The sequence below is a fragment of the Sphaeramia orbicularis genome, chromosome 7, assembly GCF_902148855.1.
Source record: "Sphaeramia orbicularis chromosome 7, fSphaOr1.1, whole genome shotgun sequence".
Classification (NCBI taxonomy): Eukaryota; Metazoa; Chordata; class Actinopteri; order Kurtiformes; family Apogonidae; genus Sphaeramia; species Sphaeramia orbicularis.
Genome location: NC_043963.1, coordinates 12031453 through 12053199, shown reverse-complemented (window position 1 = coordinate 12053199; position 21747 = coordinate 12031453). Strand labels below are relative to the sequence as shown.

General features: G+C 33.2%; 1 protein-coding gene across 1 annotated transcript in view; it reads right to left on the bottom strand.

The window, feature by feature from the left end:
* Positions 1–9164: 9164 nt before the first annotated feature.
* LOC115423062 (N-terminal EF-hand calcium-binding protein 1-like) overlaps positions 9165–21747 on the bottom strand; it is a 53405-nt gene continuing 40822 nt past the window's right edge. The window contains exons 6-12 of the mRNA XM_030139768.1: positions 18127–18385; positions 16593–16672; positions 13409–13462; positions 12190–12302; positions 11991–12068; positions 11755–11846; positions 9165–9666 (exon numbers count right to left, since the gene is read on the bottom strand). Coding sequence (XP_029995628.1) covers positions 9638–9666; positions 11755–11846; positions 11991–12068; positions 12190–12302; positions 13409–13462; positions 16593–16672; positions 18127–18385 — 705 coding nt within the window. The 3' untranslated portion in view covers positions 9165–9637. The remainder of the gene's footprint in view (positions 9667–11754; positions 11847–11990; positions 12069–12189; positions 12303–13408; positions 13463–16592; positions 16673–18126; positions 18386–21747) is intronic.

The following is a 21747-nucleotide window of genomic DNA, read 5'->3' as shown; positions in this document are numbered from 1 at the left end:
CCATGAAAATAAAAGAAAAAACTGGCATGTTATGGGTAAAAAACCAGCTAAATGAAATGATCTTGTGCCTTATTTTAGTTTTGCACACACTGCATTAATATCCACATATGGCTGATTATTAAAAATCTACCACAAAAGTGTTAGTGTAGTTAAATCCTCATATGAGCTGCATTAGGGGGATTTTCTCTAAGCCTGCAGTATTACATTTTCCAGCACTTCTACTGCTTTTTTGGGGGTTTGTTAATGCAGTTTAAGAGGGGAAAAATTGCTGAAAATACACTCCGAAGGCTCTGGAAAGTGGTTAACGTCTTCAAACCTATCAAGCTGTTACAGAAGTGAGAAAAAAAATTAGAAAATTGACTAAATTCAGAGAAAAGTGGGCTTGAAATTGTTCCAGTGTTTTATCGTAATCGCTTGAAAGTTACAGAGGATGTCAAGCTGACCCAGGAAAGAGAAAGAACTTAGCTTTTTTTTTTTTTTAATTTTCTTGTTTCTTTCAAAGCTCTCGGGATGTACAAATTGAGTTCTGCTGTATCACAGAGTGGATATCCAACCTTAAATAAGCAACTTTGAAGACATTATTTACTCTAGATGTGACCTGACACTGTAATTCTATTAAATGTAAACAGATGAACAGGCAATATGAGGCTAAAATGAACTGAACACACGGAGTATGATACTAATTTTAAGGATGAACAATTTCTTTCCATGTTAGAAATATGACAAAAAAATTAAGTAAATGTGGTGTGACTTTCAACCATATACAGGTAAGACTAAAGATGTATGTGTGACTGGTTTTATTCAACTACTGCACATTTACCATTTCCATTTTCTGCTACTTTGTTTCTATTGCACCACACTGAAGACGCATATATTACTCCTTTTTTTTAATAATATTTGTCAGCTTTGGTTACTTTTCAGGTAATTTTTTCATAATTTTTCTGTCCATTGAAAACAACAAAAATCCGACCCAGAAAAATCCAAACTGCTGGTTCTGAATGTTGCTGATAAACTGAAAGGTGAAGTGCGTGGGTTTCTTAAATGAAATAAATTCTATAAAAATCTGTTGGAAGTAATAGAAATGCATCATCACTCAAGTGAAAACAAGTCTGACTCACTGGATAAAAAATTGGCTTTTCAGAAAAAAAATATGACGCTTTCCTTTAAATAAAATGACTCAGTTTATAATGAAGTTTAAATGAGCAAAAACTTTAACTGCAGCAGTAAAATGAACCCAAAACATTGTACAATATAAAACAAAATACCAAAATATATATATATAATTAATTAAAACACTGCCAAGTATTCTTAGTTAGTACTTTTACATACTTTAGATGAAGGTTCTCAATACTCTTTCCACTGCCTCTGATTTAGACGACAGTGCAAAGTTATATTAGGGTGTGACAACAGGAAATACTAAAGAAAAATAAAATTAGTTTAGACAATATACATATATATTAAAATACTGCTTTTCCCAAACTTAGGGTCGGGACCCAAAATGGGTCATCAAACTTTTTTTATTGTGTTGGAATTATTAAAGATGCAACAAGATGAAAATTATGGAAAAGAGGCAACAGGATGAAAACGTTGAAAATGCAACAAGATGTAATAAACGATGAAACAAGATGAAAATGTCAAAAATGAAACAAAATTAAAGCATAAAAACACAACAGCATGAAAATAATGTAAAAGATGCAAGAATTTGATGAGAATAACGTAAAAAATACAACAAAGTGACAATGAAATAAATGATATGACAAGATTAAAAGATGCATCAAAATGAAAATGAAGGGAAAGATGTAAAAAAAAAAAAAGTGAAAATGTAAAAGATGAAACATGATGGAAATAATGTAAAAGATGCAACAAACTGCAAAAAGAAATAAAAGATGCAAGATGAAAATGTTTAAAAATGCAACTAAATGTGAATGTAGCAAAAGATGTAACAAGTTGAAAATGTCAAAAATGCAACAAAATTAAAACACAAAAGACAATGTAAAAGATGAAAAATAACATTAAAGATGCAACAAAGTGGCAATGAAATGAATGATATAACACAATTAAAATGACGCAAATAGATGCATCAAAATGAAAATGAAGGGAAAGATGTAAAAAAAGAGAAAATAATGTAAAAGATGCAACAAAATGCAAAAGACATAAAAGATGCAAGAAGACATAAAGGTTGCAAACAAAATGTGAAAGTAATAAAAGATGTAACAAGTTGAAAATGTCAAAAATGAAACAACATGAAAACATAAAAGACAGCATGATGAAAATAACATAAAAGATGCAAATGAAAGAAAGAATACAAGATGGAAATGATGCAAAAAGACGCATCAAAATGAAATTGAAGAAAAAGATGTAAAAAAAAACAAGTGAAAACAATGTAAAATATGCGACAAAATGCAAAAAAAAAAACAAAAGATGTAAGAAGATAGAAATTAAATCTAAAAAAAATCAACAAAATGTGAATGTAATAAAAGATGTAACAAACTGAAAATGTCAAAAAAATGCAACAAAATTAAAACATAAAAGATATAACGGGATGAAAACAATGTAAAAGACGCAAGAAGAGGAAAATACCGTAAAAAATACAACAAAGTGAGAATGAAATAAACGATATAACAAAATTAAAATGACGCAAAAAGATGCTTCAAAATGAAAATGAAGTCAAAGATGTAAAAAAAAAAAAAAGTGAAAATGTAAAAGATGAAACATGATGGAAATAATGTAAAAGATGCAACAAACTGCAAAAAGAAATAAAAGATGCAAGATGAAAATGTTGTTTAAAAATGTAACTAAATGTGAATGTAGCAAAAGATGTAACAAGTTGAAAATGTCAAAAATGCAACAAAATTAAAACACAAAAGACAATGTAAAAAATGAAAAATAACATTAAAGATGCAACAAAGTGGCAATGAAATAAATGATATAACACAATTAAAATGACGCAAATAAATGCATCAAAATGAAAATGAAGGGAAAGATGTAAAAAAAGAGAAAATAATGTAAAAGATGCAACAAAATGCAAAAGACATAAAAGATGCAAGAAGACATAAAGGTTGCAAACAAAATGTGAAAGTAATAAAAGATGTAACAAGTTGAAAATGTCAAAAATGAAACAACATGAAAACATAAAAGACAGCATGATGAAAATAACATAAAAGATGCAAATGAAAGAAAGAATACAAGATGGAAATGATGCAAAAAGACGCATCAAAATGAAATTGAAGAAAAAGATGTAAAAAAAAACAAGTGAAAACAATGTAAAATATGCGACAAAATGCAAAAAAAAAACCCAAAAGATGTAAGAAGATAGAAATTAAATCTAAAAAATTCAACAAAATGTGAATGTAATAAAAGATGTAACAAACTGAAAATGTCAAAAAAATGCAACAAAATTAAAACATAAAAGATATAACGGGATGAAAACAATGTAAAAGACGCAAGAAGAGGAAAATACCATAAAAAATACAACAAAGTGAGAATGAAATAAACGATATAACAAAATTAAAATGACGCAAAAAGATGCTTCAAAATGAAAATGAAGTCAAAGATGTAAAAAAAAAAAAAAGTGAAAATGTAAAAGATGAAACATGATGGAAATAATGTAAAAGATGCAACAAACTGCAAAAAGAAATAAAAGATGCACGATGAAAATGTTGTTTAAAAATGTAACTAAATGTGAATGTAGCAAAAGATGTAACAAGTTGAAAATGTCAAAAATGCAACAAAGTTAAAACACAAAAGACAATGTAAAAAATGAAAAATAACATTAAAGATGCAACAAAGTGAGAATGAAATGAATAATATACCACAATTAAAATGACGCAAAAAGATGCATCAAAATGAAAATTACGGGAAAGATGTAAAAAAAAAAAAAAAAGTGAAAATAATTTAACAGATGAAACGTGATGGAAATAATGTAAAAGATGCAACAAAATGCAAAAGACATAAAAAATGCAAGAAGACATAAAGGTTGCAGACAAAATGTCAATGCAATACAAGATGTAACAAGTTGAAAATGCAACAAAATTAAAACATAAAAGACACAGCGGGATGAAAATAATGTAAAAGACGCAAGAAGATGAAAAAAACGTAAAAAATACAACAAAGTGACAATGAAATAAACAATATAACAAGATTAAAATGACGCAAAAAGATGCATCAAAATGAAAATGAAGGGAAAGATGTAAAAAAAAAAAAAAAAAGTGGAAACAATGTAAAAGATGAAACATGACGGAAATAATGTAAAAGATGCAACAAAATGCCAAAGAAATACAGATGCAAAAAGACGAAAATTACACAAAAGATGCAAAAAAAATGAAAAAAACCTAAAAGACGACAAGGTAATCATGTAAGGGGTAAATATGACAACCTGCAAAAGAAAAAGAAAAGACACATTGTTTTGATGGAACTGTCATCAGTATCAAACCCAACTGTATTTTAGTACATTTGGAAACATATATTGGAGTTTTTGAATCTTCAGCTGAAAAATACTTTCAACCTTTACCGTAATAAAGACTTGAGATGTTATTTTTGTTTGTTTGTAACCGTTGTTCTCATATAAAAACAGACAAACGCATCCCCATGTCATCAACATGTCATGAACTTTATTTCATGCCAGAAAATAAATATAGCATCCACATAACAACTGTATCATTTTCATAAAATAAATTCTCAAAAAAAAGACTGAACACGCTTGTTCTTCACATTATCAGAGCGGCTGAACCTCAATAATATACTATCATACTGTACAATCACCAATGTTCTACGACGACTACTAACATCCTACAGCTTCCCGTTAACTGTACACGACCTGATAGACAATTACTCTAAAGTCATTATTACACAGAACAGTTTGCGCTTAATTGATGTATTTAAAATATAAACTTCTATTTGTGTGCACTATACCTGTTAAACTCTTCAGACCACGCACTGTAAATGTAAAATAATGGCTTTTAGGGGTTTCTAGAGGAACAGTGGAGGCAAAAACAGCACAATTATTTGGTTATGGTCTGCTTCGGTTCTGTTATATTTTCAGGGTGCGATTTGTCAAAAAAAAAAATAGAGGGGGGGATGTTTTTTGTTTTGTTTTGTTTTGTTTTTTGTGGGAGCAGGCGGGAGGCAGCAGTCATATACATAGGGGTGCAGTCCATAACTAACGTAAATAACGCTGGAGTGAAACTTTACATACTTTCAACATCCAACTTCTGGGTTCTGTTCCTTTATTAAACCGTATGTCCCCAAAAAAATTACAATCGGACTTTCTGCAATAACTTTAAAATAATGAATCGATCAAAATGCAATTTGAGGGCATGAAACTATAACTCTTTACCTACATCTTGCAGAAAACCCCATTTGAATTGTTTCAGTGGTCATGGGGAAATGGTTTATCTTTGTAAACGGCCTGATCACAATCAAGGTGTACAAGTATATTTGCATCAGTTATTAATCAGTATTGCAAAAAGATCCCCCCCAAAACCATTCCCAAAATGTTTCCTTGGCCATCTTATTACTAGATCTTGCAATCCTCCAAATTTGAAGAAAATCAGATAAAAACTGATAAAATGGCGACCCCAATTTTATTGTTATGAGAGCAAAATTATTGTAATGTTTTGTAACACAATAAAGAATTACTACTCAACCCCTGTGTCTTTTTTGTTATAAAATACACACATCACATTGCTTTTCATTTATTGATCATTTTTGTTGAACAGCTGTTTGATTGTTAATTCTTATTTTCAGTATTAAGACAATCAACCATTTTGTTATGAAAGCCCTTCTTTTACAGCCCTTTAATTGTAATAATAAAATGAGAACCTGTTATTTAAGTATCATTATGACTAAATATGCACAACTAGACAGATTTTGGTCTGCTCCCTGGCTGCAGAAAATTTGATAACAATGTGGCAAATGGATGTTTACGTCGAACCGCATGTTTTCAATGGCGTGTTGTTCACTAAAATTCATGTCGTGTTCGTACACCAATATACTTCCATCAATAATATCGCATATATGCCTTATAGATATGTCGAGGCCCAAAACGGAATCTGGCCCGATTCAGAATCGGGCCGGCCCAGAATGGAATTCTATTCTAGGCCGGCCTAGAATGGAATCCTGCTGCTATAATGTTATTTTTATACCATGTTTAATGCAAATGATCTAAATTATTACAAAAATCAATACACGGAATTTGCAAATATGTGAAAAAAAAATGAAACAAACAACATTTTAATTGTAAACTATAATACACTTTATTTACAAATAGAACCTAGTGGTACTCCCCACCAATATATGGTACAGTGAAATCAACTGAAATTGACAATAGTTACTCAAGGTATGTAAGACTGAAAATGCAAAATTATGACAAATTATGGAATTATGGATCATTTGCATTAAACATGGTATAAAAATAACATTATAGCAGCAGGATTCCATTGTAGGCCGGCCTAGAATAGAATTCCATTCTGGGCCGGCCCGATTCTGAATCGGGCCAGATTCCATTTTGGGCCTCGACAGATATATTGTTATAGCTTGTTCACAAATGTTTATTTCCTCCTGTACCAGGAAGACTTAGTTACAGATCTAACAGAGATGCGACCATGTGGTAAACCAGATTTCCTTTCCAGTCTTGTAGAGTCCGTACACCAAGTAGTGTCCGTACACCATATTCAAAATATGTGGGTCTAATTTTATTGTTTCTGTCAATATATGGAATTTTTCAGCACGCATGCTTCGGACACGACATCTATGCAACAAACAATGCATGATTATCCTGAGTGCTGAAACATTTGTATATCTTTGTAGGCATTAAATATGGAGGCTATTAGGCTGCAGTGTCCATACACCCAATAATTTCTGATTTGACAGGGGTACAAGCTTGCGAAATTTTTAGTAGACACCATAATACAAAAATATTTTGTACTTTAAAGGAGAAATATCAGACAATTAAAATGGCCTGTTTGATTTTTTGATAGAGCATTATTATTTTTTTATCTATATGTGCACCCTTTCTGGTACCCTTGATTGTGATCAGGCCGAAAGCATGTCAGAAGTCCCTTCCCTCCAAGTTTTGAAAGGAGATGCATTGTCCATTGTGTTCACGCCTTACAAATACGAAGTTGTTCAATGTGTTCTCGCACAAAAATATCTCTTTTGAAAAAGTGACTGCTTGTTTTTTTTCATTTTCAACTGACAAAATGAATAATAATTTTCATTTCTAAATTATGTTGAGCAAAAAAGTCAATTAGTAGCGACCAGGAAGTTTGTATCATTTCCATATTCGAAATAATCAATTAAAAAAAAAAAAAAAGAATAAATTACATCAAAAAGGAAGCAGATTTCTGAGTTTTGCAAATGTTGGTAAGGTGCGAAAATTAACGATTAAAGAAAGATATTAAATCATTAAACATCCTTCAACAACAAAACTTCACACAAGTACACACCACTGATGTAATGTTATGCACAGAACTTGAATTCATTTGTTCGTTGCCCTGTCAGTTGTGAGCAAAATATTTTCATTCATATGGACGCCAAGAGCATCCAAATGCCAAACATGGAAGAAACGAACCCATGACATGTTTTACAAAGATCCACATTTCTCCATGACCACTGAACCAAATTAAATGGGGTTTTCTGCAAGATGTAGATAACAAGTTATAGTTTCACAACCTGAAATAGCACTTAGATTATTTAATTATTTTGAAAGTTATCAATGCAGGAAGTCCGATTGTAATTTGTTTTGGGACATACGGTACAGCCGATCTTACACGAAATTTTCACAATTTTTTTTTTTTAATTTTAAATTATACATTTACATAAACATTTACTTAGACATAAGGAACCAAACAGACAAAATTAAAAAAAACAATTATACAGTGGTCCCTCGTTTATCGCGGGGGTTACGTTCTAAAAATAACCCGCAATAGGCGAAATCCGCGAAGTAGTTAGCTTTATTTTTTACAATTATTATATATGTTTTAAGGCTGTAAAACCCCTCACCACACACTTTATACACTAAGTTATTTTCCTCCTTCTTTATGTAATGAACCGAAGATTAATTTATTCCGTAATGGCACCCTACAGCCACCTAACTTCTACCTTCCTTCAGCATGTCCAGAAGTCCAGCTTTTCTGCGATGGTTAGCGTCTTCCTCAGCCTTTTGGATGCGACCGCAGCTGCTTTTGTCGGTGCAAAACGTTTCGTCGACATTGTGGGTTTTGTCGGGAGAAAACTTGCAAACATACAGCACTTCAGAGTCACACTGCTAGCGATCGAACATTTATGTAAATTTGGCAAGCCGAACACATTCTGTACTGTACAGGAGACACGGCACAGAGGAGATTGATTGACAATGGTCTACAGTCCCTTAGCCAATCAGGACGCAGAACGCAATGCGCAGGTTCTCCCTTAGCCAATCAGGACGCAGAACACAATGCTCGTTCATACGCTGTAAAAAAAAAAAAGCATGCAAAATTGCACTAAAAAAAATCTGTGAAACAATGAGGCCTCGAAAGGTGAACCGCGTTATAGTGAGGGACAACTGTACATCAAACATACAAACCTATTAAAGACAAAAAAAGAGAAAAAAAAACAAAAAACAAAACACACCAACAAAAAACAAGATAAATAATATTATAAACTCCTCTTTACAATGCTCAGGGCTGATTAAGAGTTAATATAATGTATACCAACAACAAATTTCTCCATCAAAAGGACATAGGAGACAACAGGACACTTTTGTTGACAGTAGAGTCTGTTATTTAAATTGGTTAGTTGCCCCCCCACCCCCCCTTGAGGATGAAATTCATTGAGCAGAAGTAGGGATGTAAAAACCAGAGGTGGGGTTTGATCCCCCCAACAAATCGCACCCTGTATATTTCTACGTTTTCAATAGGCGATCTACAATAAATGTCCGCTTTTTACAATTAGGTCCATTTTCATTGTGTTTTTTCTAAAGTGCAGGAGTGACACGCGCGTAATAAAAGTTACCACATGGACTCGAATCGTTGGTTAACTATCGTACGCTCTACCCGACGGCCGTGAAATCCATCAGCGTGAAAGACAGCTGGTAGTAAAAAAGCTCCGAAAGAGACGACAAATCACGATACGATACAGAGAGAACGAGGGGAGATGCAGGTTTTTATTTTTCGTCTGCACTGAAAATTACTGATGGATGATAAACGGTCATTCGTGTGTTTTTTTTTATTTTTGTTCTATTTATACTAAGATGTATTTTTGACTCAAATAAACTAGCACTGAGAAATAAGAAACCATGCAAATCTTTTTTATTATCAACATCATGTCTGTGTTTCTATTAAATCAGAAGCAATAAATGTGGCAACACTGTGAAATAAAGGAGACGGATCCCGATCACATGTTTAAGTATTGCATTACCTCGATACTTTCTCTCCAAGGTTTGACTGATTTATTCGAGCAGTCTTTGTTTTTTGTTTTTTTTTGTTTTTTTTTTCTGTTTTCCTGGAGCATAGCTTTGCAAAAACAATCCTGGTCATGCCATAAGGGGAAAAAATAGATATCAAAGAACAAAAAAAAGAGGAAAAAAACAACAAGAAGGAAGAAGGTGTTGCCTGTTCCTCCTGTTTTAAATGTGCTGAGGAGCAGATGCTTTGCTCTGTCAGTTGTTGTTCATGATCCACCAAGAAGCTGTAAAATGGAAAACATGAATCAGTGTTTCATTTATTCTCATAGATGCATGTAAAAAAAAAAAAAAAAACACCCCCAAGCAATGAACTCTGTTGTTGTGAAATATGTTGATTATTTAGTTCCTCTTTTGTAAAATGGCAGCAAAACGATACGACAACATCTCAAAACATGGAATATTTATGTTTACTCCTGGAGTGGGTTTGTGATGTTTGGGTTGTGCTGGGAGCTGTTTTTGGAGTGTGTTTGTAAGTACATCTGTTATTGATTCAGAGGCACTCATGAACGCAGGATTGAACATAAAGATAAAAAAAAAAAAAAAATCAGTTGTTGCTTTTCCTTGGACCCTCAAACTGCGCAAATGTAACTTGCTCATAAAAATTCACCTGATAGAAAAACGATAATTTCGGCAAAACTCTTTTTTGATGAAAAGTTTTTGCACTTGGCAAGAGGTGGTTTTTTGGGCTTATACCGAAATTAGTATATCGTGCAAAACTGCGATGGAAAGACCTTTTTCAACAACTAGAGTTACATGAACAAAAAACCCCAGATGTTGATGGATGTTACAAAAAGAGAAGGAGAATAGTTTTAAAACAAACAGTGCAGTATGTGTGGACACAAAAGGAAACGGAATCATTTTTTATTTTAGTACAAGACAGAGGGGTAACGAGCATTATCGATTCAAAACAACATGATATTTACATTCGTCGCCATGTTTATGGAATGACTTCTTGTGTCATCTCGCGATAATAAAAAACCGAATCAACGCATTTGTGATTTAATGGAAAAACTGACAATATGCACTTCTGTTTTTTCGACATTTAATAAATATTGGTAAAGTTTTGCGCATATGTCCAGTGGAAAAGCGACTACTGACTGTTTACATGCACATCAGTATCCTGGATACTGTGTGTTTTTGGAGGATCCTGTTTGGGTAAATAGTTTAGAACAATTAAAATGAGCTCATCCTTTAACACTGTAAACAGAATTTTAAGTATTTTTTTATATATTTAAAAGTAGAAATACTACCTATAGCCCCCTAAGTAAAATATATCAATAAAGCAGACACTGGTTCACTTATCCACACTTTTTGGACATGTCCTAATCTTCGTAACTATTGGACATCTATATTTACTACATTTTCAAAAATATGACATTAATGTTCCATTTTCGGCCCTGACAGCACTTTTTGGAGTGATTCCCCCAAACATTCATATTTCTAGATATTATTCAAATGCTGTTGCATTTGCTTCTCTACTTGCATGATGTCTTATAATTTTGAGGTGGAAACAGGAATCCCCTCCCACACATGATCAGTGGATTGCAGACAATATGAGGTTTTTACATATGGAGAAGATGAGATGTACGTTAGCAGGATCAACTGCAAAATTCTATAAAGCAAGGCAGCCTTTTCTAAAATTCACAGAAGCTTACAGAATGAGCAATATATCCTGACTTACACCCAATCATCACTCATCACCTGGATAACTGTAGGTATGGTACATATTTTATTTCTGTCTTTTTTTTTTTTAATATATGTATAATTGTTATCTATTCAATTTTATTTTATGTATTTATTTTTGCTTTTGCTATGTTTTCACATCTAGACTTTGTATGAATGCTATATGCCTCCTATTCATAATCCTGATGTCTTTTGGTAGATATATTTACATGTTTATGTTTATATTTAAGTTGGGGTTGGGGACTTGTGTTTAAAAAGACAGTAGAAATGTACAGATTGTATGATGCATCCATGCTATGCTGTTGAAAATCCACAAATAAAATTATTTTTTTAAACAATTATGTATATATATATATATATATATATATATATATATATATATATATATACACACACACACACACACATATATATATATATAAGTCTTACTTAAACTTCAGTGTCTGTGTTCAAAGAGTGAAGTTACACTCCCATAGGATCTTGCCATTTTCATTTTACAGCAAGTGTTTCATTTTATGAGTGTTGTGTACTGCTTCATAAAACTGATTTATCTAACACTACTTTGACTTTGGAGTTTGTTGTGACATTTAGTGAATCGTCTGTGTATGCTGTTAAGAGTGAGTTTGTACCTGGGAGGAGCATGGTGGAAACCATCTCTGGCTCCTCCAGAGAGTCGATAATGCAGCGCTGGAAGGTCTTACTGATGGACGACTGCAGGTAACTGAGAGCAGAACAGGAGAGGGAAATGTTAGAAAACATTCTATGGCCACACAACTCCAAAAACCAGGACGTGTGCGGCTCAGCGAACTGAGCAAATGTTGGTTGTGAAATGAAAGTCTAGTCCATAAAGCCCCGCTGATCCTACCTCATCCAGGAGAGACGGTCTTGCCAAAATTCGTACATGATAAAGCATGATCTGTCTGGCAGGTTCTGGACTGACATGCTGAGGAAAAGAGCCAGATGGGAGGAGGTCAGGGTTATCTCATACATTTTGGCCAAATTGAGGAGATTTGCAGCATTCGGCTCAAACATATCCTGCGGTAAATCGACATAAAGTGACGTACTGCAGGTTGTTGGGCTGGCTGCTGGTGGCGTCTGTGTAGACTTTTAGAGCTTCCTGAAATGGTTCCACATCTCTTTCCTTCACAGACATTTGTCTCTGGACCAGGAGGATGTTCTGCAGAAGGAAAAAGGAATTAAGTCTTTTTTGCATATTCTGTTGATTCCTATTATTTGATACATCTAAATATGGAACACTTCTACACATGCTTTATGAATGTCAGCTGACACATAACCTATGGGAGAATATAATAATAATAACATTCATTAACAAAGTGCTTAGCGCTAAATTTGTGCAAGAGCAGACACTTTGTATATTAGGAATTAGCACGAGGGGAAAAGGACTGACGGCTCAGCAAATCCTATGGTGTAGACTGGCCTTTCTTACAGGGAGCAGAATAGTACACAGACAATGGAGAACTACTAATACTGTACCCTTTAGCAAATGGATGGGGGAGATGATTAAAATAGGTTTTATCTATTCTTCTATATTTTTATTTATTCATTTTTTAATTTTATTTTTACAGTTGTTCTATGTCTTTTAATCTATTCTTGTATTTTACTCTGTTATTTTGGTTTTTATTTATTTTTCTGTACAGCACTGTAGTTGTTTTAAAGTGCTTTACAAATAAAGTTGGATTGGATTGAAAATAGCTAGCTACGAACAACTGATTTTTAAAATTCAATAACAGACAGGAGAAATTTTTAAAAAAAATATGGGGCCCCTTTTTAGATGAAGTGTGGAACAGTTAACGGAGTAACGGAGCGGACCCAACTGCAGTCCTGGGTATTCCTATAACCCCTTAAGGGATTACTGGTATTATGATACCACAATGTATTATGGGAAGTGTTTTATTGTCCTGGCCTTGGTCCTATGTCACCTAGAAGGAGTTATAATGTAACAACATATCCTGTATAACAAAATTGACAGTACTCTATTGTTTTTGTAATTCTTTTGTTTTTTTTATGTGTTTTTTTTTCTGTTTTTTCTTGTTTTGTTTTTTTTACATTTGATTTTCATATTTTTATTGATATATTTTCTTATAATTCTATCCTGTTGTATCACTGTAAAATGTTTAATGGGTGAAAAGAAAGAAAAACCAATAAAAAGTGAGTTACGATACATCCAAAAATATCTCATCTGTTTTCTTGCAAAGATATATTGTGCAATGCTGTGATATTTTACACAACTGAACATTTATATTTAGCCTTGGCTGGACTCACCGATTTATACGTCCCTGCTAATGTGTCTTCTTTGAGAGGCTCAAGATGTGGACTCTGAAAATGGAAGCATAAATATTTCAGTGGCGAGCAGACATGGCTGCACCGAATCCAGCAAAATCATGGCCTCTAGTTACAGGTGCCTGTCACAAAGAATAGCATCAGTATTGTGGTTTATTCTTGGCCAAAATAAGAATCAGAGTCAGAATAACAATCAGAATACTTTATCAATCCCAGGGGGAAATTATTGTGTTACACTTGCTTCATTCAAGTATAATAAGAAGTACCAGAAAAGGATTAGCAATGAAACAAAAAAGAAAAAAAATATATGCATACCTATATATAAAGCTCTAAATATAATATACAAACATAAATATAGAGAGCTGAATATATATGCATATTAACCCTGTAATGCCAAACGTATCAAATCTGATGCATGAGTTTTGAAGCCCTCTACATGATCAGTGTGATATATATTTTTAAAAAAACCTGATGTTTACAATTAGATACATGCAATACACAGATAATCCACCAGGGGGAGGAATTCATTCACCAGAGGCCTTTCCTGCAACACTACAAGACTGTCATTAATGAGGAAGGAGGCAGAACTTTGTCAATTTTGAAAAGGAATTACCAATTTGTTTGACATGTTTGCATTATATTATGTTTTTGTTTCTTCAAAAATAATAGTATTTGAGCATTGAGACCCGATGTATCAAATATGATACAAAATGGAAACTCATACATGGAAATTGATATTTTAAAAAATGTTTTGGGTTGTTCAGAAGAACCAATAAAAGCTCCAGTTTCAAAGAACTGGAATTTTCTGTCAATGAATTAATGATTTAGGCTTTACAGGGTTAAAACACTCTATTAAGACACAATTAGACTAGCAATTTGTACAATATGTACTAGACAATATTTTATCAATATGATAATTAAAGAAATGTACATAAATAAGTATGCAAAAACATTGTGTTGTTAAAAAGCATGTGGTTATAATGAGGAAAAGGCAATAATTAAAGTTTTATTGAGCTCAATACCCTTAGTATTGGCTAGTTAGTTACTTAGTACCCTGGAAAAAATGTTTAATCTATAGTTTCTTTTGTAGATGTTTAGAATAATGTTCAGAATATGCTCATCACCAGCTGTGTGAAACTTCTACTGAGTGTCAGCTTTAGTTGTAGCAGGTTGTGTTGAGATTCCAGAACCCTATACATGACAGTCTGTAGGTGTAGTTGTAGACAGCCTCTATATCCGGCCTCCACACTGTCATCCACTTCATGATATGCATTTCTGTTTACAAGTTGAAAAAAAAAAAAAAAAAAAAAAGTCAAAAAACTTTGTAAAACTGCAGGGTTTGACATTTCTGTATGTCAAAACCAATCTTCACAAAAAGTTATTTTACGCTTGAGAGAGACGTCTTTAGGCAAAAGTGAAACTATCGCACCACATAGTACCAGCTCTACTCAATGAGACTCCATTTTGGGTTCAGCTATTCATTTTTACACTGCATACATACTATAGTATTGTACAGTATAGTTCCCCCGTAATGTAGTCGGTTGTCATAGCAACGCTGGTTGAAACTAGTGCAATGGCATCTTCAATGCAACAAAACAGTGGATGATTACAGAGGGATGCTGCTCATATTTATTACTCTGTATGTGGCTGTTTCTCACATTTATTCATTTATTTATTAGTTTATTTGATACAGTGCAGATTAATGTTTTTTTTATGATTATTTTGTGCTGGTTAGGCATATTAAAGTGGAGACAGAAGACGAAATGAAAACAAAATTGACAGTCTAATACGTAAAAGGGTCAAAAGAGGTGAATATACAAAAATGAGAAATCAGTAAAGGGTGTTAAATACTAGTATAGACAGAAAATTAAGGAAAAAAGAAATAAGAAAAAAACAATAGTGACAGCCTTTTTTCTTTTTGTTTTTTTTCCACCTTTCTCCCTCTTCCCTACAGTGCAGATTAATCAACATCGCTGTAAATGCACCATGTGTTGTCTCAGACTTTACTGTCACCCTAAAAATGAAAGATTAGAGTTAAAATTATGTTTATCATTTATAAACATGCATAAGCAATGAGAAAAAAAAAAACAACTTATGTTAATTAAAACATAATAGAAAATACACTTATGCTATATTGTGTATTATTTTGCATCATCATTGATAAATCTAACATTTGTATGGGATTGTACAGCAAGAATTATAGTATTATCAAAGTATGTATAGTAGAAAAGTAAGGTTTTCTATAGGGATATGGTTATTGGTATTAGAGTAATATCAATCCACATTTTGACAACCTGTTCTTTTCATTGTACATTGAAGACTGTCTTTGATTTATTAAATCATTATTCATGTACAAAATGTCAGAAAATGTGTCAAAAAAGTGTTTATCAGTGTCCTAAACAAGCTAAAGATTTTCAGTTTGCTGTTGCAGAAAGAAAATAATTTAAAAAAGGGAGAAACAAGAAACTATTGCTCACATAATCTGTTTTTTTTTTCTTTAAGATTTACTCAAAGAAGAAAAAGATTAACTGTCTAAAATAGGCAAGTAGATAAGTAGAGCAAAAATACTTCCATAAAACTGATTTTGTTTTGCTTCAACTAAATAAAACAGTCTATTAGATTCTGTGGTTGAAACAGTATTTGGCCCAACAGAGAAATTCAACAAAGTCCTGTGACAAATAAATAAATATAACAAAGGCTACATAAGCTACAGGTTATTTAAAAATGGTGAGATTTTTCAGTCTCATCTCATAGTGTTGATTCAGTGATAGGAACTATTTTCTCTCTTCACGTCACTATGTGAGTCACCTCAGCACAAAGTGAAATGAAACATAAAAAAAAAAGATAAAATACAAAACATATGCCCAGTAGAAAACTACAAAGTCCAGTCAGAACCATATGGTGGAAATACTCTGTTCAGTAGAATACAGCAGGTCTGACAGCCTGTGCCTCTACTTTTCTAATTAAATTCCTGTTTTTATGGTTAGTTTTGATCCACTTTCTTCCACATGAATTTACAAGAATCCCAAATGTGTTCAGTAGCATTTAGATCACAGCTTTGAGCAACATCGTAAAGTCCTAGTAACAACAATAACTGCAGTATACACACCCAGATCGGACAGAGGCTGATAAAAAAACAAAGATAAATCACCAAATTTATACAAACCTCACACTCCAGTTTGTCTATGAGCTGCTCGAGGTGGTTGATCTGGGAGCCCCAGTGGTTGTCTGGCTCCACGCTGACCCCTGACCCCAGAAACACAACATCAGCACAACAGGACAGAGCAAGTCTAAACCATAACACTATATCAAAGTCAGGGGGTCTGTCTATAACACAGCACATTATATGGTCTCATATAGAAGGACTTTACAGGGTGTCTACAGGAATCAGACGCTTTTACAAGACGTTTTAACTGAACATTTTGGGCAAATCAGTTAATAGTTAATATAAAATTAAGTTGTATATGTGTGTCCAAATGTAGAGGATAATTTTACGGAGGAATATAGTTACTATAGTGAGCAAGAAAACTGATTTTTTTCATTATATATTGAGATTTTTCAATGAAATTATTGATTGTCCAACTATAAAATGTCAAAAAATGGTGAAAAAAGCTTATCGGTGTTTTGTAAATCCCAAAATTACATCATAAATACGCCAAAGATACATAAAGAATCAGAAAATATTCCAATTCAAGAAGCCAACATCAGAAACGTGATGTTTTTCTTCATTAATTAGTAGAATGATTCAGGATCAATTTAACCCATAAAGACCCAAACAACAACCAGCGACCAAAATCATCTACTGATATAAACTGTTGAATACCTTTCGATCCGCTAATTCTATCAAAACATGTACATAACTGGTGTAAAATGCTGTTTATCATCTTTTCATGATCCTCAGATATGATCCATTTGGACGTTCAGAGGCTCCGTAGTTACCGTGGAAACACCGTCATCTTCTACAGCATTGATTCACCAGGAAAACCCATGGTGTTTGATCAATGACAGTGGTCATAGATGCTTATTTTTGTGTTCTGTTATTGATATCTTTGCTTAAAAAGTCACTTTTTGTTCAGTTTTCTTTGTTTTTAAATGTGATAACCCTCAACTTTAATCTGAGCTTCCATGAACATCTACATGATCAGTGAATTAGATACAGGAAAATACAGGATTTTCATTGAAAAAACACAAAATAAAGAAGATAATATTATAATAAATGGTGAGAAATCATTTAAGAATGGTTAAATCTAGAGGAAAATTCATTTGGGACCTTCCACAAAACTAATGAAATTAATTGAATTGCTGCAGCTCAAACGAACTGAAATGTGGACTTCAATACAAAAAAGCATGACTCAATTTAATAAAAATAAATAAATAAAAAATATACCTGCAGAGTGTATGTGTGTGATTGCGCTATTTATTACTTATTTTACATATTTATTATTTATGGTTTTACAGTATTTTTATATTTATGCTATTTTCTCTTCATGTAACTTCAAAGGAATAGCATTCTTAATTTTGTTTTGCATGTTCAGTGATAATAGACATTTATTCATTCATTTGTAAGTGAAATCATACCTCACACATTCACACTGAAGACTGTTTATTGACTCCTAGGGCCTAATATGTATAAAACTGAAGTTTATTTGACTGTTTATTGCAGACATCATGGTTTAACATTGGTTTTTCCTGGCGTATACCTGTAGTAAGCATGCCGGAGTAGGGGTCCGTTGGGGACAGACACATGTTCTTCTGGATGCGCCTCCCGGGGCGTTTGTTGACCCTCTGGATGGGCAGGTCCTCGGGCTTCTTCACTATCCTCCTCCCGTTACAGTTCTGGTCGTGAACCGCCTCCATAGCGCAGTCCAGGGACGACTGAAGGGACTGCAGCTGGGTGGACGTCTCCTTCAGCAGGAAGCGAGTCACGAACTGACCGAGCACAGACGAGCCCTGGTACTCCTGGAATTTAGACCAGAGGGAAAAACAAAGACAGGCTGTTGTCAAACCGAGACTTTAGAACCATACAACCTCACATTTTAGACTTGGCTTATTTCTATATTTCCTCCAATTTACATCAAAGAAAAAATAATTGTATTTTTAGCATCTTAGTGCAGTTAATTGTTTAAAGGAGTGATCTTTTGCTTTTTTTTTAAATGGAATTATGCATTTAAAACATTTCCCTGTGGTCTACATAAACTGCAAATGCTCTGCTTGGGTCTGAATTCTTCATTAATTCAACTCCACAGGTCCATCTTCAACCCTATTTCTGAGTAATGACAACAGAAAGGTCATTTTGAGCACTGGCCCTTTAAATACAAATGAGACACTTCACACCCCACCCCCTCCAGGTTATTTATTGTGCTGCTTTGTCCCGTTTGGCTCGAAGTTTGGACATATTTTCAGTATGGACTACAACCACTGCTGCTGACAAACAATTATGACAATGTAATAAATTAAGAAGGAATTAAAGCAGGTTGTAGAAATCCACTCGATTTTTGCCGGAATGAATATAAAGATAGCTTTGTAGCACCTGGAGGGTTCAAATTCAAACTTTCAAATACACAAATAAATGTACAAAAGATGCGTAAAAGTAGGTTTAACAAAATATGACCCATTTAACAAAAGAAAAAAGAAAAAGAAGACATTTGGCAGAAGCTTTTTGCACAAACTACGCTATTATACAAACCTATTATTCTAAGATATTTGCATTTAAGTGAAGTATTTTGGTAGAAATGCTTCATGATGCATTGATAAGATGAAATGTTGTGTTCTTTATCTTTTATCCCTAACTCTAAAGCTGAGCTAGTAGCTTTATTGGCTGAAAACTAGCAAAAAAAGGCAAAACTCTATGCTACATGAAGGAACTGAGCCATAGCAGTAGAGCAATGGATTATTGCACGTATTGTCCCACTAACTAAATAAAGACTTCCAACGTATATATTAAAAATAATTTTTATGTACATACTTTGCACCCAAATGTATTCAGCCACTGCATATTTTTCTACAAAATGCATTGCAATATGACGCCAAATGACTTAAAAAAAAAACTGTATTTGCAAAGAATGAATCGATCTTTAATGGTCCGGGTGATTTTGCAGACCAGTACATGTGTGTAGAAAATAAAAATGATGATTAAACCTGTTCCTGTATGTCTGATCAACCATGCTGTTTACACCCCGGTGATGTGGAGAATTTCATATTATTTGCAGAAAGACTTTCTATCATATAGTTAATGTGAAAGAGTCGTGGAAATATTTTATTAAACTACTAAAACTGAAAAAAACTAAAAGGGAATCAAAGGTCTCCTGTGTCAAATGCCTGTGTCTTTTTCACCCATTACATTTTTGCAATGGCTGAGAATTACACTACTGTATGGATATTATATTGTGTATTTTTGGTGTGCATGCTCAGTGAGTGCCAAACAGCTGCCATATGATACTATATGCACCTAGATCAAACTGGAAGGCTGGGTGATTTTAAAACAAAACTAACATTGCTGTATTTTTTTTTTGACAGATTCTATGTTCACCTTTGTGTCCATAGCCCTTCCTGCCATTGTATAGACTGATGACTGTATGATGTTTGCATGAGAGTGGGAGGCATTTTTGCTGTGCATGCTGTGTGGGTGTGAATAGCTGAATAGCTGCTCTATGGTTATGTTCACAAATAGAAACTCTGCAAAAACAAAAACTTAAAAGGACCTCTTATGAGTCTTGTGATGTGATTTAATTACACTTAATCCACAGCTTCAACTGCAATGACACATACTTTAATTTGCTTTTATGACTATTTATTAATTACCATGTCTTTTAATACTGTTATTTATTCATAATTGTTTACTTGAGTATTATTGTTGTGTTTGATTTTCTTCTTTGTGCCCCCAAATTCCATTGTACACCCTTAAGCAATTACAGTAAAAGGCTATTCTCTTCTATTCTATTCTATTCTATTCTATTCTATTCTATTCTATTCTATTCTATTCTATTCTATTCAGGAGGAAAATTAGTCAGTTCTATGCTGGTTGATTCAGATATGAATGCACAGTCAATAAAGCATCTATTTTTATTCAACACCATTAATCCGTGAGAACCCAGTGTGACTTTTGTGGCACTTCCCAAATTAATTTTTTTTCTCTATTTAACCTTTCCTAAATGATTTATCACCATTTATTATAACATTCTCTTCTGAATTAGCATTTTTTCAATTAAAATCATGTATTTTCCTATGTTTAATTAACTGAGCATGTAGATGTTCATAAAAGCTCACAGTAAAGTCAGAGGTTATTATATCAAAACAGAAAAAAAAAAAATGAAGAAAAAGTAACTTGTTCAGCAAAATCTATCATTAACTGAACAATAAAACAAGTGTTTCCATCCACCATCATTGATCCAACTCCATGGGTTTTACTGGTGAATCATTGTTGTAGAAGATGACAGTGTTTCCAAGGTAACTACGGAGCCTCTGAATGTCGAAATGGGTCATATCTGATGACCATGAAAAGACGACAAACTGTATTTTACACCATTTACTTACATGTATTGATAGGATTAGAGGATCAACAGTTTAGATCAGTAGATGCTTTTGGATGTTTGGGTCTTTATGGGTTAAACTCTTAAAATTATTTCATACCCCTGAAATTTCCTTTCTTTGTACCAACAAAATCTATTTTTTCCTCATCACTCATTTCCAGGCAGTGACTTTGGACAGGGATTGGGGTTGTTTTATGTTTATTTAATAAAAAAGATCAATAAAACTGTGGCTGGTGGTCTGCAACGCGTGTCCTTAAATCAGAGTAAATCACGTTATCTGACAGACTTCTCCTGGAAATGAGACATGCATGTTTTTCTTATGCAATATGCAGCAAAAAAAAAGCTGTAGCTTCACACGTTTGTGTTCATCAAATGTTCTGTGGTGTGGATATTGCACAATGAGGGACCTATTGAATTGCAAAAACACAAAACTACTTAAAAAACATGCTTAACCCATAAAGACCCAGCGCTACTTCTGTGGCTGTTCCCAAAAGATTTTCCTTTGTATTTAACCTTTCTTAACTGATTTATCACCATTTATTATAGTATTATCCTCTGTAATCCTCTTTGCATATTTTCAGTGAAAATCAGGTATTTTCTTATATTTAACTTATTTATTATATAGATGTTCACTGAAGCTCACATTAAAGTGGATTGTTATAATATCAAATATAAATATAATCTCAAAAACATGGGAAAAAAAAAGTGTCTTTTTCACTCCAATCTGTCATTAACTGAACATAAACCCAGTGTGTCCATCCACTGTCACTGATCCAACTCCATGGGTTTTAC